Genomic DNA, 26,167 nt, shown 5'->3' on the forward strand with positions numbered 1-26,167 from the left:
AAACCTAAAGCCTGTTCATGTCACACTAAATGCTCTACCACTGAGCTACAGTCACTCCCAGCCTGTTCTGACCTCAATCTCCTGGGTGTCCCTGTCCTCAACCCTGAGAGGGACGGGTTCTTTGTGATGCTTCTTCAATTTTATGATTATCTCTATTCTCCCATAGTTGATTAAAAAACGATATATGAACGAATTTAAATATAGCAGAAGCTAAGCAAAGAGGACTACTCTTTGAGAGGACACACCCATGCTTTCACCTGCACCTTACTTTCTCCTTAAGGACATTTTTCTTCTAACCTTGTGCTTATAGTTATATTAAAATATTTTAGATAAAACCCCCAACTCCAGTTCATTAAAAAAAGAAGGAAAAAAAGCTAATCAAAGGTCAGGGGTCAGGTGCTGGTGCAGACCTTTAATCCCAGCACTTGGAAGGCAGAGGCAGGTGGATCTCTGAGTTAGAGACCAGCCTGGCCTATAGAATGAGTTCCAGGACAGCCAAGGCTATATAGAAAAACCCTGTCTTGAAACTACCCAGCTGCAAAAAGGAAGAAAAGATGCTCAGGAGCCAGTAAGGTATCCAGTGACTAGTGTTTCCTGCGGGAGCCTGTCAACCTGTGCTTTCCCCTGGGAATCCACATAAAGGTGAAGCAGACACCCAAATCCACAAGGTTGTTCTCTGACTCCCCACCCCTGTCCCACTACACAATAATAATGAGAAAAAAAATTAACAGCTTCTGACATACGTGCTTTGTAATGAAGCTGTGCCTTCAGCATCTCCTGATAGTGTGTGTGTCAGTAGACAAAGATCAGTCGGAGTCTAGAGTAAACGACCCAGGCCCTGGGAGATGCTCCTGGGTCCAGGGAGAGGCGATGTATTAGAAACTCCTGATGCTTGACAGTACGCAAAAGGGTTTTTATTTTATTCTTCTCTTCAGCACTGGGGATCAAAAGCAGGGCCTCTTGCATGCTATGTACTCATCCTGCCCTACAAAAGGCTCCTGCAGTATATCTAGCTGAGGGAGCCTTGTGCTAAGTGGGGGCAGCTTGCAAACACGTCGTTAAAGTGTGGAAAGAAGGGTGCAGGGTTAACATGACGAGAAGGGCATAGACTTCATCACAAGGGCTGACGCGCAAGTGATCCAAAAAATCATCTGGGGAAGGGGAAAAAAATCTGCAGCCAGTGTGATGTTCTTCCTGGAAAAAGGATGGAGAATTCCTTGTAACAGATTCAGAAAGTAGTTAACGCAATGGCATAGTTTAGGGACCAAACAACGGTGACAGCTTAACGGTTTGAAGTGGTAGAAAGGTATGTAGAAAGGATCAACTTAAGTCCGCACAAAAACGCTTGACTGTGTTTCATCATAACTAAGTTTTCACGGTCTTACTGTGTTTAGCAAGCCCTACCCTGTACCGCCTTTCTATTATGAATCATGAGAGAGACTAAAGAAAAAGATGCTTTCGACCTTGGTCAGTTTATTTCCTCTTCACATAAACAGGCTACATTCTTTCATACCCTATGTGGAAGGTATACCTTGTCATCTTTATGCTTCCGGATTATTGAAATTTAAAACTGAATGGTTCGTTTTGAGACAGGAATCTCATGTAGCTGCAGGCGGCCTTGGATCTCTGACCATCACGCCTTCGCTGGGGTTAGAGCCATGCACCGGCACATCTGGCTTAATCCATTAGCGCCCTGAAGTTTTGCTCTCCAGAGCAGCCATGCCACCTCACTGCTTTTCAACAATGTGGATGAATACTGGAAAAGGAAAACTCTGGGTCTGGAGCAATGGCTCAGCAGTTAAGAGAGCACACTGTCCTTCCAGAAGACCTGGCGACAATTCCCAGCACCCACATCAGGCAGTTCACAAGCACCTGCAACCCCAGTCCCAGGGGACTGGACGCCTCTAAGAGCACCACCCCTCGCATGTGCATACCCACTCCCTGAGCCACATTCGTGTATACACAAAAGAAGATAAAGCCCATTTTAAAAGGCAAAATCTTAGAGTCATATAAATGTGTGCTTTCTGCTTGGACCACATTTGTGGGAAGCTCTGGGTTCCTACTCACTTGAGAGGAAATGATGCGTAGGACCTTTTCTGTCCTCTGAGATACAGCAGTGCTATCCTGCCGCCAGCCTATCACAGTTAAGCTAGCATTTTACTGCCTGTTAGTTTCTACTCACTCTGGGAAAAGAATAACGATATTAATATAAGTTGTTAGAGATGTAAACTCAGTTGGCTGGAAACGTTACAGAAATGACCTACAAGTCAACCTTTTGGTGCCTCCACGCTGCCCCCTGCTGCCCTGTGCCCATGTTTACTGAAGCCTTACTCAAAACTTTCAACCTTCCATCCTCTTTACTCGCCCACCAAAACTGGGCAGAGGCCAAGGCTGCTGACGCTTCCTTTCCATGGTCAGTGGAGAGCTGATTAACTCACAGGCGTTTCCTCCTCTGACTCTAGCATTCTGTGGGCTAACATTGGGATGGCTCTGGGGGCCCTGAGTTCTAGATGCCCAGCATGAGGTTCCGAGCATGAACCCCACCGTGTTCTAGCTCTTTCCCGAGGCCCTGTGCTGCCTCTGCCTTACCTGTGTTCGTGTTCTCTTCACCAGGCATGCCTATCTTCTTGTCAACTTCTGCGGGTGCAAAGTCCCCCACCTTGCAAGGGTCTGGTCAAAAGCTGCTTTCTCTATAAAGTTGACCCATTCCCAAACCCTGCCCTTTCTGCTTTCTCTTTAATCCCCAGCAGATTTTTCTGTTCACTTGGTTTGTTTGTTTGTTGTTGTTTTTTAAAGATAAGGTTTCTCTATGTAGCCTTTGGCTGTCCTGGACTCGCTTTGTAGACGAGGCTGGCCTCGAACTCACAGCGATCTTCCTGCCTCTGCACCAGAGTGCTGGGATTACAGGTGTGTGTCACCATGGCCAGCTTGTTCACTGTTTTTTTTTTTTTTTTTAATGTGGTAGAAGTTCAGTAAGTATTTGCTTAATAGGTAAAAAGGAGGTAATACAGAAATTCTTGGAACCTCTGTTTCATTCATTGACAGTGTGTGTGTTGCCTGCACATGAGTGTGCACATGAGCACCCGAGCATGCACACGCAGAGGCCAAAGCAGTACGTTGGGTGTCTTCCTCTACCATCTCCATCTTACTGACTTGAGACAGGGTCTCTGAATGATCAAGACAATCATTTTTGGGCTTGGCTGGATGGCCAGCATGCTCTCAGCGTCAACATGTCTCCAGCCCCCAATGCTGTGGTTATAGGCATGGCCAGCTTTTTGTCTGAGTGGTGGGGATTCCAACTCAGGCAGCATGCTTGTAGAGTAAATGTTCTTACCCACTGAGCCATCTTCCTGACATCTAATAAAGCACCCGGAGAAGACAGCCCTCCACCCTAGGAGCCCTTCTAATACTGAAAACCCAGGTGTTTGAATGACGCAATGAGGGCGAGGGTGGGGGCTGGGCTTGCACGTGGGGCCTCACGCAAAGTGAGTGAGTATTCTAGCACTGAGCTAAGTCCTCAGGCGTAGGGGGATCTTCTAGTGCGTTTCATCTCCTAGAGTTTGGATCTCAAGTTTCATAGTTATTAAAGGTTTGGTCTCATGGTGGTATGATGGTGCAATGGTGCGATGGTGGAACCTTTAAGAGGTTGGACCAAGCGGGAGGACTCAGATCACTGCAGGCAGTCTCCTAGAAGAAAGGTGAGCCACGGCCCCTCATTCTGTTTGGCTTACTCGCCATGAAGTGAGTGGATCGGTTCTATCTCAAGATTCCCACTCTTACCACCGGTCACTGCAACACAGAGAAGCTCTCCAGCCACAGACTGGAACATCTAAGCCCGTGAGCCAAAGAAAAACTCTTATGCCTTTATAAGTTAATTATCTCAGAAAATTTGTTACACTGAGTATGGAAAGCATGGGGAAAGGGAGTTTAGAGCATGCCAGGAGTGCTGATGGCAGGCAGGCCAGGGTCACAGGTGCTCCAAATGCATTAACTAACTCACTGTTCTCACAGTGCTAATGCGAGGTAGCAACACCACCTGTCTCACGAGACTGAGGGTCTGAGTGATGCTCTAACTGGCCTAATGTAATCCAGGTGGAAAGGGTGTAGTTAGAACCCAGGAGAAGGGATGGAGATATGGCTCTGTGGGTAAGAGCACTGACTGCTCTTCCCGAGGTCCTGAGTTCAATTCCGAGCACCCACATGGTGGCTCACAGGACCCAGGAGAGAACACTGGGAGGAGTGAGTTGTTTGCACTCCTCACCTGGAATGGAGGGGGCTAAGTCAGCTTTCCTGCATTGTTAAGAGGAAAACCTCTGGAAATATGTCCATACAGTCAGACAAAGCCCCATGAGATGGCCGGAGTCCACATATGTGTCACATATGTAAGAGCTGACTGTTCTACAAGATACAGGGTGAAGTCATGTGGCATCTTGCCATGTTTAAATGTCTCTGGGGCTTAGGTATAAAAGACTAGTGTATATATTGTTTAAAGATTAAGAAGTGCACAATCTAAGCATCTGCCAGTTGATGGAGTCGATGGAGTCAATTGTATGAGGACCATAAAGTTCTAATCTACACCAAGCATGGTGGCACATGGCTGAGGCAGGAAGTTCAGAGGTTCGAGGTCACTCGGGGCTACATAATGACTCCATGTCTTAAAGTATTCAAAATAAAATTTAAGAGCGATTTTAATCTTCCTTAAGAATAGGTAAAGGCAAGCTGGGCTTGGTGGCATACGCCTTTTATCCCAGCACTCAGGAGGCAGAGGCAGGCAGATCACTGTGAGTTTGAGGCCAGCCTGGTCCACAAAGCTAGTCCAGGCCAGCCAGGGCTACACTGAGAAACCCTGTCTTGAAAAACAAAAACAAACAAAATAGGTAAAGGCAGGTGGATATCTAACACAAACGGGCTCCTGGAATAGCTTCTAAATTAAAACACACAGTGGACATGCACAAGACTCAGCATGGCCCAGAAAGCCCTGGACAAGAATGTAGCTGTCTTGTAACTAAAATCTGTTTATCAAACTCCAGCAAGCTTGGGAGTCACCAAGGAGGCAGCTCCCAGGACTGTGCATGAGGCATAGCTAAGCACACTCAAGTCAGGAAGACTTGCACAGCAAGTACAGAGAGCACTTTACTTTTTAAAACAGGGTCTTATGTAGCTCACCTTGAACTCACTATGAAGCTGAAGTAGTCCTTCAACACCTGATCCTCCTGTTTCCACCTTCCATGTTCCATGTGCTAGGATTATAGGCGAGCACCCCCACGCCTGGTTTAGAATAATGGAGAAGGAGCCAGTCAACCTCTCTCCCCCACCCCTCTCCCTCCCCCCCTCCCTCCTTCTTCTTTCTCTCTCTCTCTCTCTCTCTTCCAGACAGGGTTTTCTCTGTGTAGCCTTGGCTGTCTTGGACTTGCTTTGTAGACTAGGCTGGCTTTGAACTCACAGAGAGCTGCTTGCCTCTGCCTCCCCGAGTGTGCCAAGCTTGTGCCTCTGTGCCCGGCTGCCCACTACACTTTTAAGCCGAATGCCTACTAAGTTTCTAAGTAACACTGCCATATTTATATTACATTGCTTAAATATGTAAGGCTTTCTTACGGTTTCAAAAGCTCTCCTTGAGAATGAAACAGAATGGTTGTCTCTCCTAGCTAAAGTCTCTGTAGCTTACGCCGTCAGCTTACTGTTTCTTTTCACACAACTGGCTCAACTGTGCAGCCATTCTCTCTTTATTTTAGATTACGCTCAGCTCTTAGGAGATAGATTCCAGGTTCTGGAAAAAGGAGATAAGGCTAACAATACTGACCCGCACACAGACTTCCCCAGAGTTCTGGCTTTATGGCTTGCTTCACCAGTTGTTTGGTTTTTACTTTGTTTGTTTTTGTTTTTGTTTTTGTTTTGAGACAAGGTTTCTCTGTGGCTGTCCTGGAACTCACCATGTAGATCAAGCTAGCTTCAAACTCACAGAACTGGGATTAAAGGTGCTCCCCCACCCCCCAACTTCAGTAGTTGTTAACTTACTGTGATCTAACTCAGATCCTCAGCTCTGGCTATATGTTAGTGATCATCAATAGCTGTGGAAAAGGCTGTGCCCAGCTCCAGTATAGACCAATTAACTCCAAATCTCCTGAGGTGAGACTTGGGCATTTTGTTTGCAAGTTTCTAGGTGAACCATGTGTATGCAGAGGGCTGGGAATGTAGCTTAGCAAGCACGAGGCCCTGGCTTCCGTCCTCAGCACCACACAGTGCACAGGTGGGATAAACGCATGCACATACACAGGCAGCATTGAGAAGTTCTGAGTGTGAGCCTTCTACAGTTTGGAGGATCCAGGTACGTTCTGGACCAGGGCTACCTGACAGAATCTTCTGGAACATCAGAAATGTTTCCTAGTCTGTGCTGTGCTGCGCAATATAGAAGCCACTGATAAGTAGATCACTTGAAATGCAGAAAGTGAGATTGAGAAATTAGAACTTCCAAGTTTTAAAGTAATTCAAATTTAAGTGTACATAGGTACCATGTAGCTAGTAGTAGTTCACTGGAGAATACAGCTCTGGAGTGTTCTGGCATTTTCCATGAGCTGAGTCTATTACTAAACGGGTACTGAATGATTCAGTCTTTGAAAATAAAACCAACAAACAAGCCAAACCCCGCCCCCCCCCCAAAAAAACCCCTTTACTACATTTATTTCTTTATTGTGTGTGTGTACCAGTCGGCACCATATCTTACACATGGAGGTCAGAGGGCAATTTGGGGGAGTTGGTTCTCTCCTTCTGTCATGTAGGTCCCAGGAACTGGCCTCAGATCATGAGACTTAGTGGCACCTGCTGAACCATCTCACTGTCCGCAGATTCTTTTAGACTCTGGGCCACACCACTCACACCTCTGAGAGGTTCTTCACACCACTTTCCTGACAAGTACTCCAGCTGAATGGAAGGACAGACTGAAGGTTACACTGGCTTCTGAACAAAGTAAGGACTGTGAATTAGCCTCTCCCTCCTCCCATTCAGGTAGGTGAAAGAAAAAAAAAAAAAAAAAAAAAAAGGCAAAGGTCTTCAAAACTGAATGTCCCTAAACCCTGTAGTGTAAGAGGTGAGGTGGTTAAACTCTGGGGAAGTCTTCTCCAACCCTTGGCATAATTCAGTGCTTTCCAACAGCTCGTTCTGACCTCTGCCTTGGAAGACGAGCGTCTCTAGTGATCTGTGGTGACAGCCTGAGGTTCAGGGCTAAATATAGGTCACTGGCAATGACTGCTTCTCTTTCTCAGGCACTGGGAAACCGAGTCCTACCAATGAATGCTGTTCTTCATGGTTGGGTTGGCGGGGTACAAGATGAGAGCAGCCTCGGCACAGAGAGAGGGGGCCTTCCCACCACAACTTCCTGCTGAATCAAACCAAACTGTGCTTACCTGATTTATAGACGACTTGTAAATTGTGGGCTGCTTTTTTTTTTTTTTTGAAATTCTAAAAATTTCATATTGTTTAATTTAACAAGGGTTGAGAGAGCAAGAATGAATTTCTACAGCTTAGTAGCAATCTAGACCTGGATACCAGGATAGTTCCGCATTGCTACATCTTCAAACAGCTGCAACACAGCCTGTGACTAGCCATCAAATTTCAACTGTGGAGTTACCCCCACCCGCCAAGTCCTTGTCAACTGCGTCAGTAAGGCCACCCTGTCTACTCAGGTAGCCATCCATTGTATCTTCCACTTACTAAATGACAATTTGTGATCCATCTTTTGAGTATCTTGGCATACAGCCTGATATGTACAAGGGTACACCCCAAAGGAGAGCATTCAGGCCATTTGGGACCCCCAGACTTCCTGAAGCCAGAATTCAAGGGGTGCAGGCCAGCAATGTGTTCTATCTAGTAAGCCAGCCAGGTGATTCTGGTATCAAAACCTGACACCCACTGACCTAAAGTAAATCCTCCTGAAAATGACCCCAAGAAAAAGCTTCCTTATAACCTGAAGTTGAAAATGACTAAGCCATTTTATTGTTTTTTTTTCTTTTATTTTTATTATGTTGTTAAGATGATGATGATGGTGGTGGTGGTGTGTGTGTGTTTGTGTGTGTGTGTGCTGGGTATATGTGTGTGTGCACCAGCGCAAGCAGGAGTCAGAGAATAGATTTCAGGAGTTGGTTTTCTTCTTCCACCATGTGGGTTCTGGGGCTTGAACTCAGGTCATTAAGCTTGTTTGTCAAGCACCTTTAGAACCTAAACCTTGCCTTGTATGTTGTAAAATAGAAGTCATTATTTTGTCTGGATTTGATTTTTATGAGTAGTGATTTTTCCCTACTTCAACAAGGCTTCTTTGCTTTTTTTGAATGTAATTCAATTTTGTAAGTTTAAAATTTCTAAAAATCACTGGATGTGGTGGCACACACCTAGCACTTAGAGAGGCAGAGGCAGGTGGATCTCTGTGAGTTTGAGGTCAGCCTGATCTACAAAGAGAGTCCAGAACAGTCAGGGCTATACAGAGAAACTATGTCTTGGAAAAAAAAAATTGCAAAAATCAGCTTCTGAAAGCCTTATCACATGCGCTCAATGATGGTGTATGAGGGCACTGTAAATACATTCAACATAGCCAACTTCAGACAGGGCTGGGGAGGTCACTCTGCATAGGTAAGAGCCCTTGTGCCACAAGCCTGAAGACTGAATCTGATTCCAAAAACCCGGTGGAAAGAGAGAACCGACTCCCAAAAGTTGTTTGACCTCCATACACACATGCCAGAAATAACACATGCACACAATAATAGGAATAAATAAATGAATAAAATTTAAAGAAACTTTCAGATGTCTATCACTGCTAAATAAGAATCACTCCTCCCATGAAATTACTATCAGTTATAAAGTAATGAATAAGTTCAGTAGAAACTTATGAAGTTATACTATGCTGTGCTTTTGAAACATGCCAACTCACCAAGTGCAGACTTACAGATTATCTACTGTGCTGTTGTGAAGAGATGAGGCTAAAGCTCTGACCTCAGACCTTTGATTTACTAGGTAACGTGGGCCATGCCTAAGGTGTGCCAATTTCTGCTTCCTCCATAAGAAAGAGTCCAACTACCCTTTCTAGCTGGGTGTGAAGACTCAGAGACAGTACTGGCTGCAGAACAACGCACGCCCTAGTGAGGGCAGATGATACTAACGCTTCATTTCTCCAGAATGTGCACACCACAGTTTACAGAGCAAATACCAGCTCGCGGCAATGGACTCTGGACACCCAGGGAGTACCCACTCTTCTAGGCATTTGTCTCTAGCCAAATCCTCCATGAGTCATTTCGACCTCCTTGCAAGTGACTGGTGACAGCATGTCCAAGGGCCTCCATGTTTCTGGAAAAGGACATCTCCCTTTGTAAAACCCAGTCTCCTCATTTTGAAGACTATGCTCTTGGACTCTGATGTGTGCACCTCAGCAGCCATCCTGGTATTATGTCAAAGGAGAAAACCCCTGAAGAAGGTTCATGAAACTGATGAGCTAATAAGTCAAATCCAGAGCTTTCCTCCCAATCACCTAGTTAAGTCATAAATACTCCGAGCTCTGTCGTCATTATCAGCAGAGTTCTATGTTAGCACAAAACTAAATTAGATGATTGACATGCCCAGCTAGTATAAGCTAACTGGTTCTATAACAAAATAATTTTTAATAATCTTAAAACATCTAAAGCAGCCGGGGCACGCCTTCACTCCCAGCACTCGGGAGGCAGAGGCAGGCAGATCGCTGTGAGTTCAAGGCCAGCCTGGTCTACAAAGCGAGTCCAGGACAGCCAAGGCTACACAGAGAAACTCTGTTTCGAAAAACCAAAACCAAGCAAGCAAGCAAACAAAAACAAACCCAAAAGCATCTAAAGCAACTCCTTAATCGTCTCTTCTTCAATTTGTCTTTCCTGCTCTACACTTGCTTAGCAGATAAACATTAGCCAGATGTCTAATGTATTAACTTCATAAAATATTTGTTTTGCCTTTAAATTTTCTGTTATATATCCCTGGAAATTGCCACAGAAGATTTTAAAATAAGGATACATATTAAGCGGAGGAGACGAGGTAGCTGAGAGAGGGTAAGCGTGAGGGCTGCATGAAAAGCAGGCATGGCACCACGTGCCTGTAGTCTCAGCAATGGGTGGGGCTTTCTTGCCAGCCAGCCTAGCATAACTGGTGTAATCCCGGGGCCCAAGGAGGGACCCTGACTCAAAATTTTTAAATTGTTTCAAATATAGTCTTTGGTTGCTCCCTTTTATTTGTCTGTATTACTGTAACGGTTGATAATGAACAGGGTGTTGTTTAAGTCAGGGCTATGTGAGTAAAATGTGCAGGATACATTATAAAAAAAAAAAAAATCTTTATTTCAGCCCGACACAGTGGTACACACCTGGAATCCCAACACTCCAGGAGGCAGAGGCAGAGGCAGGCGGATCTCTGTGAGTTCGGGGCCAGCCTGGTCTACAAAGTGAGTCCAGGACAGCCAAGGCTACAGAGAAACATTGTCTCAAAAAACAAAACAAAACAATAACCAAAAAAAAAAAAAAAAAAAAAAAATCATTTTTTTCTTTTTTTCTTTCCTTTTTGAGAGAGAATCTTCTGTAGCCCAAGGCTGGCCTTGGAGTCCTGAGTTTTGTGTCATTATGCCACCGCTTAACAGTTTTTAAAAAGTAAACATGCAGTCCTCTGGGTTGAATTCTACTCATCGATACAAATAAGCAGCCAAACAAATGGAGCTCAGAGACCCATCGTACACTCATCCTGCCAGAGTGCCCTCTCAAGTGCTTTTTCACACATATAAGCCAATGTTGAACTTCTTGCTTTGCAATAGGAACATGAATCAGGTGGCTACCTACTTTTATAGCTATATATCTGGTTATACAGTTATATATCTGTGTGCTATAGCTAAAACATGGAGGCCAACAACCCCCTCCCCAGCCTGGTTCCAACCTGGCTGTAAGTATTTGGTGCCCAAAATATGGTTCTTTGATGAAAGGACCCTTGTCAGATCCACATAAACAGGTCAAAATTTAAATAGTTTTCCTCCTGCAGAAAATATACATGGTCAGTGGCTCCAAATGGGAGTACCCCACACCTAAGGCCTCAGATTTAAAACGTTATCAGAACGTGAAGCCACGCTGGACTTTCAGGTACATAAGAGAAGGCTTTTCCTTCTTTCTCACTACTGTGACCCAGCATCGTGTCCTACAGATGGAGAGAAGGAAATCTCAAGCAATCAAAACCCCTGGTAAAATCAGGGTTGCACACAGCAAGCATAAAACATGTGTTTATCTCTTCAAGAATACAATCTTTTGTTTTTGTTTTTGTTTTCCAGACAGGGTTTGGAGCCTTAGCTGTGTAGCCTTGGTTGGCCTGGACTTGATTTGTAAACTAGCCTGGCCTTGAACTCACAGAGATCCCCCTGCCTCTGCCTCCAGAGTGCCGGGATTAAAGGCATGCGTCACCACAGCTGACGATACTGAAATCTTATCTCTGCCTTACTTTATGTTTGGAGTCTTCATTTGAGGGTCATTGTGGAAAGATGTAAATTAAGTTAGAACACAATACATCCACTTTGTGTATTATTTTTCTTTCCTTGGCAGGGATATAGATTACCTTTTCAGAATCTCTGCAGCGTGTCCAGGAAATAACAGAGAAGTGGAAATATGTGCAAGATGGAAAAGAGTGCAGCATTTAAAACATGCAACTTCAGATCTGCGTGGAAGTGGCATTCAGAGAGCAAATATTCTTCCCTTTAAAAAAGGTCATCCCAAGTTAAGGGCGCCTGAGTGTGGTCAGCACTGCAGCTCACCTCTGTGCCTCTAAATGCTTTTTCCCTTTGTTGCCTCATCATAGCATTACCTATTACCTGGTGGGTCTGGGTAATCTGAAATGTCTTCAATACTTACAAATACCAATGACAACACAGTAATGAATTGGGAAGCGATATTGGTTCAGAACATTAAGTCTGAATATAATTTCCACTCTATTCCTATTATTGAGGATTCAAAGTTCATTTTTCTGAGGTATATTGTTTAGAATCTGATTTAATTGTAGCCTCCTTGCTTCTGCAACCTGTTTCCTGACCATTTCACTGTTCATTAATCCCTCCTCCACAAGAGGGATGGGCAGCACACACACACACACACACACACACACACACACACACACACACGTATTTTAATAGTCAATTTTGCTACTTGCTACCACTATCTCTGATAAAATGATATGAAAAACAAGTATCATTTTGACTGAAATGACATAGCAGAATTCTGAAAAAAATAAATTTTGATTAGGATCTAGCAATTGCTGCCATAAAAAAAAAAAAAAGAGTTAGTTCTCTAAATGTTAAATTTTATAAAGGATTTTTAATGATCTACAGAAAATTTTGGTTTTATAATTCTAAGCAGAGCCACACCAAACTCATGAACTAAATGTCTATAAAATCTTATCAATTAAAAAGAATTAATTTCCAAAAAATCAAGAGCTAAAACGAAGCACCAGGTACATTTTAAAATGGAGACTAATATAAAACAGGGAATTATTTTACCTCATAGATTTAAACGTCTTTACTTACACAGTGATGGAAAGGTCACATATAGAAGAGTGTATGTAATAGAAGTGTCTATGAGTGATTTTCAAAAGTAACGAATGAACTCTAATGGTTACTTCATAATCAATGATGTAATAGTCGGGAGGAGAACAAAGAGGGTTGCATAGCTACGGATGGACTTCCCAGTTCAGTTTGCTCTTAAAAAGGGTGACATTAGACAAACATCGCTAGTGTCAGAAATTAAGTAAAATGAACAATTACTGCATTATGGAGAACAGAATATTTTAGCAATAAACATGCTGGAGGTATATTTATTCAGCTGAGCCACTCGAGAAAGCTAACGCCTCCAGCACAACCAGGTTAGACAGTATTTACACCTGCAATATCTCATTCCACACCGAATCTACACCATCAGAAGCAGGCTTGGAGCTGCATTTAGACTTTACAAAGGAAGGAAAGGAAATGTGCCCGTGAACACTTGCACACCTTCTGAGCACGGCATAAACAAACAAGGCGTTGGGCTTGATGATTCTGAAGTTCACGGAAAGAGATAAGCAGGTTCAAGGAAATACTATTTCTACTCATTTTCACACATTCTTTTACTCCAGACTGGTAAAGGACTAGTGAAAAGGGCATTTCGTATCTCAAAGTAAATAAAGCCACTTAACTCCTGACATTGTCACTTTCTCAAGACAGAGCCTACTAATCAGATAATCCAGACGCTGTTTCAGTTGTTTCCATTTTATTTGGCAAATAATGTTTCAAGGTGTAGTTACTGATCCCTCCCACTTTCTTGCTGAACTGAGGACATCCCCATTATCTTTAACCAACAACTAAAATGTTTACAGAGAGCCCAGTAAAGCCGATGTCATAGTGTGACATATTTTTGTTCCTGGCAGGCTTTGGGCCTAAATTCCATGGTCTCTAATCAGATAACTCAAGAACAAAGATGTAATCCATCCTTAGATGTGTACACAGCAGGATTTTTAAGTTAAAAAGTATGTGTTTAATATTCTCAAAAAATTATCTTGTTCCCAAAATTAAAATATTTGCTCTTTTTAAAACAAGGCGATCCATAAATTCAATTCAAGGGGCAGCTCAAAATAAAACAGACATTGCTACTAGAACATCCTCAAGACAGACTCAGAATAGGCATTTGAGAAATCCCTTGATTCAAAATAAAATTCAACTTTTACAATGTCCAAGGAACTAATACTCAAATGTTTTGTTACATTGAAAGGGTACCAATAGGCATGGTTTTGTAAAATTAGGAAAAAAATATAGAATGCTAATAAGGAGAGAAAGGGTAAACAACAGCTTATTATTAAAGAATCTGATAGAGATAATAAATCAGATCAAGTCAAACACAAATGCCAACCGCATACTTGTCCATAATGTCCCCTGGATTGGATGTGACGACATGTCTGCTCTCACTATGGTGCACAGTCCACGCTAAAGAATACAGCTGACCACATTGAACTTTCTTAATGAAAATTAAAGGATAATAGATAAAATCTTGCCCCACCTTTTTTCTTCCTTTTTTCTTTTAGTAAAACTGACAAATTGTTGAGGAGCACTACAGCGCCACCAACACAGATCAATGCAGAACAAAAAAAAAAAAAAAAAAAAAAAAAAAAAAAAAAATCTCCCACCGTGTGCAAAAAGAAGAAAACTACAAAATGCCAAAAATTACAAAATGTCTCCCAAATGTACCTTTCTGGAGAAAACATAAGAGAGATCTGCAGGGATGAATCGACAAAGAGCTTTAAAGAAATCACATCCTAGACCACAAGTTAGATCCGCTCAGCAATAAAAGAGCCACTATTTAGCCACAGCCATAACTTAAACCGGGTTATGTCAATCTCCACCTTCATTACAGCAGAGCTGCTTTCTGTAGTTTGTATTCACGTACTCCATCAAGAGAATCACAATAGGTCTATTCAAATAAAACAAAACAAAACAAAAACTACAACGGTATTTTGCTGGTTGATAATTTACTCTGGACAAATTAGGCAATACATAATTTTTTAGAAAGAGGATATGTACATATTTGGCACGACCAACATTGCTGGCACACACAAAAAAGTCCATCTTGAAACATCTGAGTTCCCCTGTAGTTCACAGCAATTAAAGTATAATTTTCATTATATACGTTTATCTTTAACAATGAAGCGAAAAACTATTTTTTTTTCTTTTGGTAAAAATTAACCAGACAAAATTAGGTGGAACGTGCAGAGATCGAAGCCAAAGAAATATACAAAGATTGGTCTTGTGAGAAGAAACACAATGAAAATCTCTCTTATCTGGTGCTCCTTTCAAAGATGCAATGCCAAGAATGTTTAAAATTATAAACTTACCATCAGTGTAGGCAAAGCAGCAGCCAGCTCTCAAAAAAAAATTGTAACAATATAGGCTGGGGACTGCGTTGTCCAGAAAAAACAGCCTCCGGGCAGCGTACGGGTCTTCAAACATCCTGAAAATATTTGGTAAATCAAAAGTGAGACTTTCCTCCATGGAGGGCGGCAGAGCGGGGCGGGCAGCCGCAGGATCCGAGGGCGTTCGGGGGAATGGAGCAGGCTGGAGGATGCGGAGCGGGCGGCGGCGGGAGGCTCGGGGTTAACAACTTTGCGCCGGCGGGCGGGCGGGCGGAGGGGCGGGCGGGCGCGCCGATTGGCTGGCGGCCGCCCAGCTCTGCGCTCGCTCCCGCCTCCCGCAGCTCGGAAAGAATGCACGACAGTGCCATCTTACTCCGGGCTCGGGAGAGCGCCGCCGCCCGGGCCCGAGTCGGGGCTCGGGATTAAGTGACAAGCTCAACAATGGCAGCGGCCGCGTCCTCGGAAGCATCTGGGCACGCCCTTGCGCGCGGCGCGCGGGGGCTCCTCCACGCGAGACGGCGTCCGTGTAGGATGGTGGATGAGGACGCGGCCATTTGGAAAAAATGCCCGTGTGCTCGGTGTGGCGTCCCCGAGGGCCTCCAGCAGCCACGAGCACCCGGGTCCCTGCATTAAGGAACATCGAATCCTGACACAAGTTGAAACCATATTCAGCTTTCCCTCCCCCCCATCCCCCCTTTCAACACTGCTCCCAAACCCCTTCCTGCCTGGCTCAGTTCTACTGCTCCGCCTTACAAACAAAATGGCTGAGGTGCCCAGTTTTTTGGATCCTTCCATCCGGCCTCCAGGAAGTGGTAAAAATTCAAAATAAATAAAGCCCTAAAGTACACCCTTGAGTCTGAACTCCGGACCAACCTTAGGAAATGCACTGTTTTGTTTTTGGTTTTCTTTTCTTTTCTTTTTCTTTTTCTTTTTTTCTTTTTTTTTTTGGTTATTGTTTTCTTTTAATTGTTTTGAAAAGAACATCAATCATTAGGGATTTACTTGACTGTAATTTGAACTTCCTGCTTTACATATTTATAAGGTCTTTCACCTATCTTAGCAGGCTTTCAAATTAAGTGGGCTGGGAAACTTGATTCTCTCTAGTTGTGAGCCGAGGAGGGTTGCTGCAAACAGACTTTTCTAATGAAGACAAGTCTGAAAATTAAACATAAAAATGTTAGGGGAATCTAATGCTTGTAGTTGCAAATGTAAACTCCCCAAAGCCAGCAAAGTGTTTCAGATTCTTAAGTGTGTGAATTGAACGCATTCACTGTACAATTAATTCCTTGCCCCCTAAATTTCTAATGTGCCAAGGGTGAAAAAAAGAAAATACTAAAGGATGGGAAAAAAAATGGAGAATTGCCTGCATTCTTCAAGACAGCCCTCCCCTCCCCCGCCACGTCTGGTATACTTGGTTAGTATTTAATAGGTAGCCACTTTAAAAGCTATACCTAGGATTACTTTATCACTCACTGTCTACAACAGGACTCAGAATTACAGACCACATGCTATTGATTACCAGGTGAGTGGAATAAACAGGGCCTGCTTCTCAGTAAACTAGGAGGCTGGCAAAACCAGAATTTTGTCAGCCAGGTAGTGACCCACAGGAATGGGGCTAATTCAAATAGACTGAGACAAGCTCCTCTCTGGCCTCTATCTTTTTGCACCTGTTCTATGGTCAACTGTAAGAGGTAACTGGGATAGACCTGTAGTCACAAATATTTATCGAGCAGCTATGATAAGAAAAATATCGGCAAAGGAATAGACACTTTTGCAAGTATACAGAGAACTCCTTTTTATTACCTATAGTCTAGGCTGTTCTGAGCACTTTGTAAGTTACGCATGTTTTTAAATTATATACTTCCTGATTGTTGGGATTCTGCTTCAGTCTGCCTACCTGTGATGTCATTGCCTACCTGCCATGGGGGCGTGGCCCTGCCCAGGGCCATATAAAAGGACAGACCCTCCTCTTGGCTCTCTCTAGACTCTGTTCTCTCTCTTCTTACCCCCTTATCCCTTTCTCTCTTCCTCTGTCTCTCTCTTGGGAGCCCCTCCCCACTTTCCTTCTCTCCCCATGCTCACTTAATAAATCTCATATATTCTAATATCTGGCATCTGGTATCTTATTATCATTTTCTTATTAATCATAAAACTGATGAAATAGTAATTCTTGAAGCCATATGCATGGTATACACGAATAGGTTTCTTGTTTGTTTGTTTTCTGTGTGTGCGAAGGGCAAATGGTGGGATACAGTGTTGAAAAGTTCTCAGAGACAAGTTATTTATTACCGTTTTGAGGATTTAGCATTTGCTGTGCATAGCAGCGGCTGCTCACAGGTAATAATGAACAAGCAGTGCCTTATCTCCTAATTTCATACCATCCAGAGGCCAGATGGACAAGTAGCTAGCTAACAAATGTCGGTGTGCTGCCTACGGAGCAGTGGGGCAGTACCGAGAATACATCAGTGAGGAGAAGCAGCAACTGCCTCTTAGCAAGACTTGAAAGATCGGGAAACTACCTGGAAATTGCAGCAGGACATAACTAAAGCCCTGATGCAGACTCCAGAAGCACTTTCTAGAAGAGACATGGAGGCCAGCATGGCCAACGCGTGCGGAGAGGAAAGGAAAGGGCGGCGGGTGTGGTCAGAGGCGCCGGGAGGATTGACATTAGGAGGGTTAGGTGCGTAAATAGGACTGAAGTCTCAAATACGCTGGAGCTCCGTATTGAAGCAGTGAATCAGACAGTGACTAAGACGACACACTTGGAGAGTTTGACAGTGCTAAGTAAACCCCAGAAAGTGGGTGAAGTGGAGGAGAGAAAACGCCACAATGTTCATTTTGAATTCACACAGTCACATCATGGAGTTTTGCTTTTCATTCACACGGTGATAGTTAATTATAAATGTGATCAAGACTAAAGCAGATCACATGTAAATTGCCTTGGTTTCCTGAGTCTCCTTAACTGTGCCTACTTGTGTTTTGATCGTTTTCCTAGGTAAAGTCTCATTTTACAGCCTGGCCTAGCTGGCTTTAATACTTTGACTTTTAAAATTCCTACTTTTTTTTTTTAAGTGAGTGTGATGGCACACGCCTTTATTCCCAGCACTTGGGAGGCAGAAGCAGGCAGATCTCTGAGTTTGAGCCCAGCCTGGTCTGCAAAACGAGTTCCAGGACAGCCAAGGCTACACAGAGAGACCCTGTCTTGAAAACAAACAAAAAAAACTCCTAATACTTTTTTAATCAGTTGAAAAAAAAATCTGAGTATCTTCTGTTGTTACAATGCACCATTGAAGCTAGAATTTAGAATAGCTATTTTTTTTAAAAAGTAATTTTTTTCTATTTGGAATTTGGCTTTTAGCAAACCAAAGTTCCATGTGTACATGAGCAGAAACAGCATGTTCAACTACTTAAATCTAAGACCTAGAACATTCGTTGTCCCATCAGATCAAGGTTCCTAGAACCAGAATCTTCAGATACTTCAGATCGTGAGCCAGTAGGTGTATTAATTAAAACCTTTACCTCATAGAACTGAGAAATAAAGGAAGACATGTTTTTTGGGGCACAGTCTTTTATTTATTTAATTCTTTTTTTTTTTTTTTTTTTTTATTTAATCCTTAAGAGGTGATACAGTGACCTTTTAATCCTAATCAAGCTTATTGCTGTTTTCACAGTCAAATACGTATATGATAAGTTGCAACAGCGGGAAAAATACACCAAGTAGCCCACAGTAACTTGTATCAGTTTCCCCCACTAAACAGGGGATTACAGCCTAAGACTAAGTTTTTCAAGGGTTTTCCGCCTTTGTAGCTGCAGAGAGGGATTATGCATCTGTAGATTTTAGTTTCTCTCAGGTAATTCAGGGTTCATAGCCCTGATGGTCATGGACAGGTCCAGTTGGGAGACGTCCAGCTTCTCAATCCCCAGTGAACAGTAGTATTAAACGTCGTGTACTCTTGGGGAAATCCAGCATCACCCCCTTATGATTGCCATGTTTCTGCCTTAAAAATCCAAAGTCACCAGGCGTGGTGGCGCACACCTTTAATCCCAGCACTCAGGAGGCAGAGGCAGGCAGATCTCTGTGAGTTTGAGGCCAGCTGGTCTACAAAGTGAGTCCAGGATAGCCAAGGCTAACACAGAGAAACCCTGTCTTGAAAAGCCCCCCACCACAAAAAAAGGTTTCAAAAGTGACAAAATTCAGAAACAAACTTGAATACACGAATGAAAGGGAATAATATATAAAAACATGCGAGAATTTTGTAAGCTTATAAGGTACAGTCAAAATACTACTAAATTGTGTGTGTGTGATGAGACATAAAAGCAAAAAAGGAAGTAAAAAATGAAAAAACACTGCCCTAAAAGAAAAAAATGCTTGAACAAAATTAGATGAGTATGGGGAGGGAAGCGTTAATGAATAAAGCATAAGAATTTTAAATACAATAAAGTAAACACACACACACACACACATACACACACACACATACACACACACCCACACACCCACACACACACATACACACATACACACACACACATACACACACACATACACACACACACACACACATTGTGGAAATGGCTTCTCTGAGAAATGCTGCTTGTAGCTTGACTTTGCAAATCAAACTTTCACCCAATCTGTAACCAAGTTAGTAATGAGCTTTGAGATCACTTATAACTGTCATTCACTCTACTAACAGTTAGTCTGTTTAGAATTAACTGACTATATGCCTGGAATGGTGGGGCACATCTTTAATCCCAGTACTCGGAAGGCTCTTTTGAATTCAAGACCAGACTGGTCTACATAGCAAGTTCCAGGACAGCTAAGACTAAACAGAGAGATTCTGTATCAAAAAACAAACAAAAAATTAGCTGGCCTTTAAGAAAAACAATATAGTTAATCTTACTCCCCAATATGCCAATATACCATGTTCTCTTCTTTCTCTCATAAACCCATCATGACCCTGACTCAGAACAGTGTATGTGTGTGTCCATAAGATATGGTCCAAGGCCTAAGAGCATTTGCTGAAAGCAGCAAGGCACTGAAGGCAGCAACCCACACAAATAATATTGACAGCAACATGTGGCCATAGACTGGTAACATTTGATGGCTTTGTGTACTGCTCTGAGTCAATAGGGTTAGAAAAACAATTTCCCTTGTGAGACTCCTGCAAAAAAAAATTAAGACAAAAGTTCCTTACTCTTTTTTTCAGTATTATATTTGCTGTGCTGTTCAATAAATATAGAGAACAGCCTTTGTTTGAACAATCAACTCAGAAATCTTCAGAACAAATGAGGCTCCCTCTTGGGTAAACAACATAACAAAGCTATGCCGTTACAATGAAAGGAATCTTTCCAGGGAAATCTATAGCTCTAAGTGCTTACGGTAAGAACCCAGAGAGGCCAGGCACAGAGAGGTATGCTTCAAGTAAGTAATATCAGAACAGGAATCAATGTGATGGAAAGAAACAAATAAACAACAAAAACAATTAGAAGAATCATTGAAACAAAGAGTTGGAGCTTTAAAAAGATAAACAAGATTGGCAAAAACATTACTTAACTATACAGGAGAGAGAGAGAGAGAGAGAAAGAGAGAGAGAGAGAGAGAGGACCTAATCAAACAAAATGAAAAACAAGCCATTACAACAGATATCAATGGAATTCAGAAGGCCTTACTTTAAAATCATATAATGCTAAGTTGAGAAATCTCAAAGAAATGGATGAATTTCTAGATCCACAGAAGCTATCAATTTAAACCAAGATGTGACAAACATGAATTAAACAGAACTATAGCAAGTGGTGAATCTGAAGCAGGTAATTTTTAAATCTCCCAATTAAAAAAGTTTAGCCCCAGATTAATTCACCAGTGGACCTTCAGAGAGAAACTAACCAAAGATTTCCAAATATTCCATAAAAGAGAAAATCAGGAAACATCACAAAACTCTTTTTACAAAGCTAGCATTACCCTGGTACTAAAAGCATGGGTGGGTGTGGGGGGGAAATCAACACAATAATACATAAAAAAGATCATTCCCTATAACATAATTGACTTTATACCATCAAGGCAGAAACAGCTCAAAACACATAATTAATGTGTTATAAATTACATAAATGGTTACAAGGACAGAAATCATATGATCATTTGATAGATGCAAAAAATAGCTTTAGATAAAATATTTTATGCTAAAATCCTGGAGAAAAAGCATGCCTCAACATGATAAAGTCTATATATGACAAACCTACATCCAACATAATATTAAATGGGAGGAAAACAGCATTCTCACTAAAATCAGGAACAATATATGAATGTTTACTTTCTACATTTTTATTTGTTATAGAACTGGAAGTCTTAGTAAGAGCATTAAGACAAGAGAAAAGGTACAAATAGGATAGAAACATGATATAATATAATTCTCATATAAGAGACTATAAAGAATCCACCAGATGCTGGGCAGTGGTGGTACACCCCTTTAATCCCAGCACTCAAGGCAGAGGTAGGCAGGTTTTTATGAGTTCAAGGCCAGCCTGGTCTATGGAGCTACACAGGGAAACCTTGTCTCGAAAAACAAAACAAAACAAAACAAAACAAAAAACTTCCACCAGAAAAATCTCTATAGTTGATAAACATTTTTAGTAAAGTGTCAGGATACAAAATGAACATGCAAAAAATTAGTAGCCTTCCATATATACTGATGACAATCATATGTGAGAAAGAAATGAGGGAAATAATTCCATTCACAATGGTCTGAAAAAAAAAAAGCTTTGAAATAAAGTAGGGCAAAGCTGTGAAAGACTTCTTCTTTTTTTAAATTTAAATTTAATTTTATTAATTTATTCAGATTACAACTCAATTTTATCTCATTACTTGTATCCTCCCATTCCTCCCTCCCTCCCGCTTTCACCCTATTCCCCTCCCCTAGGTCTAAGACCGAAGGGGCCCTTCTCCCCCACTATATGGTCATAGGCTATCAAGTCTTATCTTGGTAGCCTGCTTATTCTTTCTTTGAGTGCCATCAGGCCTCCCCACCAAGGGGAAGTGGTCAAATATGGAGCACCAGAGTTCATGTCCGAGTCAGTCCCCACTCTCCACACAACTGTGGAGAATGTCCTGTCCATTGGCTAGATCAGAGTAGGGGTTCAATGTTTGCTACTTGCATTGTCCTTGGTTAGTGCAATAGTTTGAGCAGACCCCCCTACATCCCGATCCACCCCTCATGATGTTCTTCTTGTAGGTTTCTAGGACCCTCTGGATCCTTCTATTTCCCCATCTCCTGTATTTCTCTTACCTAGCGTCTCAAGGTGTTTATACAGCAAAGGAAACTGTCAATCAAGTGAAGAGGCAAACCTACAAATTAGTTGAAAATTGTTGCCAACTGCACAAATTTACAAAGAGCTCAGGAAACTAAATGTCAAGAAAACAAACAACTAAATTTAAAAAGTGGACTACATCGACCTGAACAGAGAGTTCCCAAAAGAAGAAATATAAATGGCGAATAAGTATTTTTAAAGGTATTTGACATCATTACCCCTCAGAGAAAGCCAAATTGAAACTATTTTGAGGTCCCTTTCTCACCCCAAGCAGAATGAGTATCATCAAGAATACCAATGACAGGAAATGCTGACATGCATGTGGGCAAAAGGGGGACCTGGAGCTACTGGTGTTGGGACTAAAACTGGCATAGGCACAGAAAATGTCAGTCTGGATGTTTCTCAAAAAGCTAAAACCATACGCCCAGCCCTAGCCCTCCGGACACAGAGCCTGGGAACTCCATGTCTTCCTAAAGAGACACCTGCATGCTCACATCAGTTGCTGCTCTATTCACAGTAGCCAGGAGATGGAGTCAGCCTGCTTTCTGTCAGCTGACAAACATAAGAAAAGTGTGGTGTGCATGGACCCAATGGAGTTTTATTAGGCTGAAAGAAAAGCGAAATCATAAAATTTTTGGGAGAATGAATGAAACTGGAAAATATTATACTGCTTTGAGGTAGCCCAGGCCCAGAAAGACAAATGCATGTTCTCTCTCATATGTAGAGCTTACCTTCAAGTTTTTCTCATTGTGTTTTTAATTTGGAATGTCTGGAAAGATCAGGAATCTGGAGAAGGATTGTAAGAGACGAAGGGGAATTAAAGCAGGTGAGGATGGCGGGAAACAAGAGATTGACAGTACAGGGTAGGAATACTGGAGATCAAATCTGGAATAGAGAGGGTGTAGGTTAATCAAATCTAAGAACGTGTAAAAAAGCCTTATAGAGCTAACCAGGTGATGGCAGTACACACCTTCAGTCCCAGCACTTGGGAGGCAGAGGCAGGTGAATCTCTGGCTTCCAAGGCAGCCTGGCTAAGTTCCAGAGATAGGAGCTTTCCCCACATGCAGGTCTTGGCTAGGGCTACACAGAGAAAACCTATCTCAAAAATAATAAACAAACAAAAAACCTTGAAACAACAAAACAAATAAGAAAACAAAAGGCCTTGCAGAAACCTATTAGATTGTGTGTCTGTGTGTGTGTGTGTGTGTCTGTGTGTGTGTGTGTGTGTGTGTGTGTGTGTGTGTGTGTGTGTGTGTAGGCAATATCTCAGAAGACATGAGACATTTAATGAAGATGCTAAGCTTGGGATACCTCCTGCCAGTTAATATTAGTCAGGATTGGCACTACTTTTTAAAACTCTATTTTATTTTGGTTTCTTATACCTCCCTCCCAACCCCCCAACACTAAGTAGGAGAGAAAGAAGGTTAGAAGAGAAAGGAGATGTAGACCTCTTCACTATTTCCAGCTGGTTAGGGCCATTGGGTGTTTTTTGTTTTTTGTTTTATTTTTTATTTTTTGCAATATCATTTCAGTCCAGCAATGGCAAACACAGCAAAAAGATGAATCAGCAACAGCATGGGGAGCAGCAGCCTTCTTCTTAGGAGTTCCCACAAAGTGTCCCTTTCTCTCTCTGGGCTCTAGTATTTATCCCCTCTCAGAGTTCTCAGAACTAAACTATCTGTAGCTGGCAAAGACCACGCCCCGCTCTGACTCTCAGGGGGCTGTTATCAGCTGGCAAAGATCATGCCTCTGCACGAAGCAATTATAGTTAACAGCTGTGGATAAACTAAGGCAGACCCATACTCCACATTTAGGTTTATAACAAAAACATGTTTACACAACATAACTGAGTTTTTAAAGAAACCAAAACTTCCACTACAGTCAGGGTGGCCTGAAACACCATTGGTGGTGGTGGGGACACAATACATACTATTTATTGCTCTTGCTCTTTTGCCCACAATAGCTAGATGGGGAAACCCTGTTGCTGAAAACGCAACACACTTTGATTGCAGGACACTGAGAAATTAAGCAGAAACTAACTTGGAAACTCCTTCCTGCTCCCCAGATTTCAAAGTGCTGTGCAGGTTGTTAGGGTAGAAAGGTTATGATTGATAGACTTCTCCAGTGGTGGACCTGAATGGTCTTCCAGACAAGCTAGGCCTCCCGGAGCAGTGATCATAAGGAGACTAACCAGCTGCAGGTAAGTCCAAAGGAAATCCCGTTTTCCCAGCCTCTGACAGGCACAGTGACAAGTGGCTGTTTGTGATGACTGTTAGCACATCCTGCCCTCCAGGCTCCCTCAGGACCATAAGTACCTGCTACACATTTCAAAGCATCCTAGCTTTTCTCACCTCCCTTAAGCTAAACTCCCTCCCACTCACAGGCTTCCCTCACCCAGCGATTCATTTTTCTAATAATTGTACTGTTTCAGCTGTGTCCTTTCCCTTCATGTGTCACTCTCTGTCTCCGTTCCTCTCTCTCTGCTCTGCTCCTACTTTTCTCATGGCCAGGTTCAGTCTGCTTCCTTCTCTCTCTGCTCTGGACTCTTCCAGATGCCTCTGCCTATTCTCTTTCTTATATCCCAATAAAGGTTTTCCCTTAGCCATACCATGTCATGGCCATATTGTCAGTTTATACACCACACTTTGTAATTGGATTTGAGGCCTGCTCACTAGGAGCAATTCATGTCTGGTACTATAAACCTGGTCAAAATGCCATGACTGGGGAGGCCATAGGACCCAGAGGAGAACTTACCATTGTTGTTTTGCTAATGGACATATTGTCAAACTGTCTTCTAGGTATTTTTCTACCCGTAGATTAATGCCATTATCAACTTTGGCCAGAGAAGTTTCTTTTTGCAGAAGGTAGCAGCTGCTAATGCAGAGACTTATAACTGGTCAACATGTTGAAAATGGACTGTTGAGTACTTGTAAAAAAAATACAGCAAATAGGGTGGGGTTTTTGTTTGTTTTTTTTTTCTTTTTTTTTCCCAAAAGATAGCAATTAAAAAAAAAAAAAGATTTATTTAAGAATACAGTGTTTCACCTTCATGTATACCTGCCCACCAGAAGAGAGCGCCAGACCTCACTGTAGATGGTTGTGAGCCACCATGTTGTTGCTGGGAATTGAACTCAGGACCTTCTGGAGAGCGGACAGCGCTCTTAACCACTGAACCATCTCTCCAGCCCCAAGATAGCAAATTTTTAATAATTAAAAAAAAAAAAAAAAAAAACTTCGTTTTGGAAAATACAAATTTTGGGAAAGGAATAGCCCTTCAGGACTTTCAGGCCGAGCCCTCAGGAATAGCTTCGGTGTAGGGAGATCCACTAGAGAGGGCCCGCAGGCTCCCCACAGGGGTAAGCAAGCTCAGGCCTTCTCAATACCTGGATAAGGCTTTTTGCTCTGTTTGTTTCTTTGTTTGCTTGTTTCCCCCTTGATACAGGGTTTCATACAGTCCATGCTGGACTCAAGCTTGCTATGTAACTAAGGCTTGTAATTAAATGTTTGATCTTCCTGCCTCTACTTCCCGTGTCAGGTTTTATAGCGCACTACGGCACCGGGCAGCAGATGCATTTCAAGTTCCACCTCCAGCCTCATCAGAAGATATCAGCATGGCGCTCTCTAATTTGGCTCTATAGAAGACATGCCCCAAGCAGGGCGTTTATATCACACCCCCTTGCAAGGCTCACGGAAGAGGGGAGAGACACAATGTGATGATGAGAGGAAACGGTAGGACCCGGAAGCCCTATCTTCTGCATATGAATGGCCTGTGCATCCATGAACTCAAGGCCGCTGTGGTCACCTGTGTAAAGCCTCAGTAGGAACAGTCTTGTTAGGCCAGGGCAGCGGCTCAGCAGAAAAAGGCACTTATTGCCAAGCCTAACGACCCAAGTGTGATCCCTAGGACCCACCAGCGGAAGGAGAGCACCAAACCCATAAGTTTCTTACTTGGCCTCCAACA

The 26,167-nt window shown here is 42.6% G+C and overlaps 1 protein-coding gene across 1 annotated transcript in view; it reads right to left on the reverse strand.

Moving 5' to 3' along the window:
- Positions 1–15,119, reverse strand: part of Epc1 (enhancer of polycomb homolog 1) — an 82,297-nt gene extending 67,178 nt beyond the window's left edge. The window contains exon 1 of the mRNA XM_051151187.1: positions 14,887–15,119. Within this exon, the coding sequence (XP_051007144.1) occupies positions 14,887–14,889 (3 nt within the window). The 5' untranslated portion in view covers positions 14,890–15,119. The remainder of the gene's footprint in view (positions 1–14,886) is intronic.
- Positions 15,120–26,167: the final 11,048 nt, after the last annotated feature.

The sequence above is a fragment of the Acomys russatus genome, chromosome 9 (assembly GCF_903995435.1).
Source record: "Acomys russatus chromosome 9, mAcoRus1.1, whole genome shotgun sequence".
NCBI classification, from domain to species: domain Eukaryota; kingdom Metazoa; phylum Chordata; class Mammalia; order Rodentia; family Muridae; genus Acomys; species Acomys russatus.